The sequence below is a fragment of the Colletes gigas genome, unplaced genomic scaffold (assembly GCF_013123115.1).
Source record: "Colletes gigas isolate AHSC1104 unplaced genomic scaffold, ASM1312311v1 Colletes_gigas_Sc00081, whole genome shotgun sequence".
Classification (NCBI taxonomy): Eukaryota; Metazoa; Arthropoda; class Insecta; order Hymenoptera; family Colletidae; genus Colletes; species Colletes gigas.
Window position 1 is genome coordinate 225,484 of NW_025106709.1, and position 4,714 is coordinate 230,197.

The 4,714-nt window shown below is 52.4% G+C and overlaps 1 protein-coding gene across 1 annotated transcript; it reads right to left on the reverse strand.

The window, feature by feature from the left end:
- Positions 1–258: 258 nt before the first annotated feature.
- On the reverse strand, positions 259–3,014 carry LOC122403875. The gene is made up of 5 exons (XM_043407660.1): positions 2,276–3,014; positions 1,726–2,048; positions 1,358–1,670; positions 896–1,266; positions 259–744 (listed from the first exon to the last, which is right to left on the reverse strand). The coding sequence occupies exons 1-5, from the start codon at positions 3,012–3,014 to the stop codon at positions 259–261; spliced, it is 2,232 nt and encodes a 743-aa protein (XP_043263595.1).
- Positions 3,015–4,714: the final 1,700 nt, after the last annotated feature.

Here is a 4,714-nt window from a genome sequence, read left to right on the forward strand (position 1 = left end):
GAAGACCGAGTTTATGACCGGCCTGAGCTATTGAGACGAAATGAACGTGAAATTCTAAGTTGATTATACGAAAAGTTAAATGATTATTGCCGGCAATGGAATAAAATGTCTTTTCTCAAAAATAGCTTTACGTCGCGGACCTATCATAAACTGACAACGAAATATTCGCGTATTGTGTTCCTTCGGACGGAACATGCTCCCCCCGTTGAGCGAACGTATCGCTCAAGATTCGATTGGGTCTGTTGGTGAGAGGCCTGGTTATCGTTGGGGAGGTTCCTCGTTTGGAATTGGGAGCAGCGCCAGCTGCTTCACGTTGCGTCGGTAGGTGCCCTGGTTGGTCCGGACGGTGACTGCTCGGATGATGTTGTCCGCTCCTGGATGCACCTCCTCGACTCGTCCGAGATGCCATTGTAGCGGTGGAAGATGATCATCTTTTAAGATGATCAGGGATCCTTCCTTGATCTCGTGCGAACCCTTGATCCACCTTGTTCGCACGTTCAGCTGGTGGATATACTCCTTATGCCATCTGGTCCAGAAGTCCTGCTTGACCTTCTGAATGTGTTGCCAATTTGACAACCGATTGCTGGGAAGATTGCTGAAATCGGTCTCGGGTATGCTCGTTAAAGAAGTGCCAATCAAGAAATGAGCAAGAGTTAACGCGGAGGGATCGTTGGGATCAGATGACACAGGAGTTAATGGACGGGAGTTTAAAATTGCCTCGACTTCGATCGCGAATGTGTTGAACTGTTCGAATGTGAATAGTTCGTCTCCGACCACCCGTTTTACGTGGTGTTTAAAAGATTTGACTGCGGCTTCCCACAGTCCACCGAAATTAGGGGAAAGAGCCGGTATGAAATGCCACGAAACTTCCTTGTCCGCAGAGGAAGCGTTGCACCTTTTCGTCGTTCTCTAGCGTTTGATGTACTTCGGCCATCTCGTTGCTGGCGCCTACGAAGTTGGTGCCATTGTCCGAATATATGTTCCGGCAGATTCCTCTTCGCGCGACGAAACGTTTTAAAGCCGCGATGAAGGCTTCGGTGGTCATATCACCAACGACCTCGAGATGAACGGCCTTCGTCGCGAAGCATATAAAAACGGCCACATAAATTTTAAGGCGATTGCGGTTTCGAAAACGTTTTTCTTTGATGTGGAACGGTCCGCAATAATCGACGCCGCTATTGTAGAATGGTCGACATTCGGAGACGCGTGCCGCAGGTAAGGCGCCCATCAGATAATGCACGGCCGGAGGGTTTACGCGGAGGCCACCTGACACATTGACGAATTATTCGTTTGACCCTGTTTTTGCCGTCAATGGGCCAGTATTGTTGTCGTACGTTCGCCAGCGTAGTGTTGATACCCGAGTGGTGTCCCTCCACGTGGGCTTGACGCAATATCAAATCGGTAATATAATTGTTTTTTGGAAGCAGGATCGGATGCTTCTGGTCGAATGGCACGGTTGCGTTTTGTAGCCGACCGCTGACGCGAAGTAGTCCCTTGTCGTCCAGAAACGGGTGCAATGGCAGAAGACGGCTCTTCGTATGTAATGACCTGCCGGTTTTGAGATCGCGGATTTCTTGATCGAAGGAGGAGGCTTGAACGAGCCTCAAAATCTGTTCGTTGGCGTAGTGGATTTCTTCGGCAGATAGTGTTAATTCTCGACGAGAACCTTTCTTGAATCGGAGACAATATGCGACGATTCTTCGCAATTTGGCGATGTTTGAATACCGATTCAAGATTTCTTCGCTGCGAACGATTGTGGTCGCGAAACATGCGCGCGAACGGGTTTCCGGAACCTCTGAGGTGATGATGAATCGTGACTTGGGCCAATCCGCGACGTTGTTGGCGAGCCATGCTGGTCCGTGACGCCAGAGAGAATCGTTTAAAAATTCTGCAGATGACTGTCCTCGGCGATATCAGATCCGCTGGATTGTCTCCTGATTGGACATGATGCCACACTGCGATGCCCGTTTTCTGTTGGATTTCGGACACTCGATTTGCTACGAACGTTTTTAGCGTGCATGGCTCTTTCCTCAGCCAGCTCAGGACCACTGTCGAATCGGTCCATAACCTCACGGAATCGAAATTGAATGCGTTGATTTCATGAATGGTCGAAAACCAACGACGCGAGGAGTACGGCTCCGCACAGCTCTAATCTTGCGAGGCTGACGACCTTCAAGGGGGGCGACGCGAGACTTTGCGCATAACAACTTCGTTTTAATATGACCGAGTTCGTCGATTGACCAGACGTATAGGCATGCTCCATATGCTCGCTCGCTTGCGTCGCAGAATCCGTGCAATTCTACGGCGTGCATGGCGCGTTGACAGACATGTCGCTCGAATGATGTCCGATTTAGCAGTGGCAACTCCTTGACGTAGGTGGTCAATTCGGTGTGGATGCTGGCTGGTAAGGATTCGTCCCAGGCCAATTGCAGTTGCCATAGTTGCTGCATCAGTAGCTTCGCAGTCGTAATAACAGGTGCCAGCAGACCTAAAGGATCGAATATCTTCGCGATGGTGGACAAGATTGTTCGCTTCGTTACTCTTGTTTCGATATTCGGATCCACCGAGTAGGTGATGTGGTCGTCGCGCGCGTGCCACGAGACGCCGAGAGTCTTGACCGTTGTGTCTCCGAAATATTTGGTGTGTATTTGGGCTACCGGAAGTCCTGTTAGAAGTCGTGGTTCGTTTGAAGCCCACTGCCGAATGTGCAATCCACCCAATTTAAGAAGCCTGATTGTTCGTTCCCGTAGATTTATTGCTTCTGTGTAAGTGTCCGCTCCGGTCAACAAATCGTCTACGTATAGGTCGCGCTGCAGAACGGTTGCCGCGACTGGAGCCTCAACTCTTTCGTCGTCCGCTAACTGTTGAATGCTCCTGATGGCGAGGAACGGTGCGGGAGATAATCCGAACGTGACGGTGTTAAGTTCGTAGGTTTTTATCTTGTCGTCGTTGTCTCGCCACAATATTCGCTGGTACCGACGATCTTCGGGTCTTATGAGAAATTGACGATACATTTTCTCGATGTCTCCGGTCAAGACATGTGTGTCGCGTCGCGAGCCCTCCGTATGACCGTCAAATAACAAACGAGTCCAACTCAGAAAGAGCCTTGTATTTTACCGTCATATACCAAAATTTGTTCTTTCCATACCTGCGCACCAGATGTTTAGCAGTTGTGCGCCAAGCTCGTTACAAACGTTTTTTCCAGCAATTAGGAGTCTAGTTTTATTGCACGCCACGGTCAACCTTCAAGGATACAATAGCACTTTCGCGCGACCCACCGACACAGCCAAAAACAGACAATTTTGGTGACACCCACACCACCCCTTCTTGCAGGGGCTGGCCGTTCACGCCTTACAAAATCTTGTAACCAATCAGTGTTTTTCGCATATTAGTAACCGCCCAAATAAGAACTGTATAAAGAGCGACGCTCGCTCAGAAATAAAGGATTCAACAAGAATTTTGCGGAGCATCAACACAACCGACAAGTATTCATTTTTTCGAGTCACCGCCTTGCATATCCATCATAAGTTTAAATACAGTCCACTTTCAAACATAAAATATTCGCACAAACTTAAGTCGGCGTGCGAAGTACGGGTTTAACTTTCCGAACAACGTCGGTGGAAAATTCGTACACGACATTTGGTCCTTCGGGCCGGATTCCAACGGCAAACACAGAATTGTAGTGCAGTGTGGTGACTACCAAGGAAGATATTCCTTGGACATCATAGACAATTGTCGGTAGTGCAACAGAAGCTCCAACGTTGACACTTACGATCTTAGCCTCTTTGGAGAGGGCAGATCAACAGCAGCACCGTAGGACACTACATCGCCGGTGAAGGAAGTATCCACAAGCAGATAGGGAAGGAGCCGACGGCGCGTTGCTGCCATTGTGACGCTGAGCAGGACACGGCGGAACATACCCTCGAGGTATGCGCTGCATGGGAGGGTGAACGCCGTGTCCTGATCGGCGTCATCGGGCGGGATGTCTCGCTGCCGGGCATGGTGCGCGCCATGCTCGGCAGCGAGGAGAAGTGGAGGGCCGTGGCCTCCTTCTGCGAAATCGTAATGTTGCAGAAGGAGACCGCGGGAAGGGAGCGCGAGCGTCAGCGGCGTGCTGAAGCTCGCGCTCGTTTGGTGGCGAGAGAGCGTCGCCTGGGCGTCAGGCGACGCGGGCGGCCCCCTCGGCGTGGCGCATGACCCAGGCTGGGAGGGGGGTCCTGATAGGAGCCCCCTCCCGCCAGGCGGGGTAGGGTCGGACCGGATGGGGTGGCAGTGCCTCCTGTCCGGCTCCGGCGCACGGAGCGGCACCCTCGGTGGCCTGGTGCGGCCATGAGCTGCCGGCCTCCGAGGGGTGGAAGAGGGGTCGCGGCGGTTGCGAGTTGGGGCTCGCAGCCGCCACTAGACGCGGCCCCGGGACGGATGGCGGCAGGACGATGTGGCCTCGTCCTGCCGCTATGAGACAGGGCGATTTCCGGGGGGACCGTTTGTCCCCCCGCGGGTGGGCGCAAAGCGCGGGCACGGGGAGGATACCGGAAGTATACTGCAAGCGATTCCCGGTATCCTCCCAAATCGTGCGGAAGGGTCACCGTGGGGTTTTTAGTGGGTAGGTCCCGCGCCCGTTATAATGGGCGCGGGGAATCCCACACACCCCTCCCGCCTCTCCCCAAAGAGGTGGGAGGGAGTCTTTCGAAGATTTTACCCACGACAACAAAAA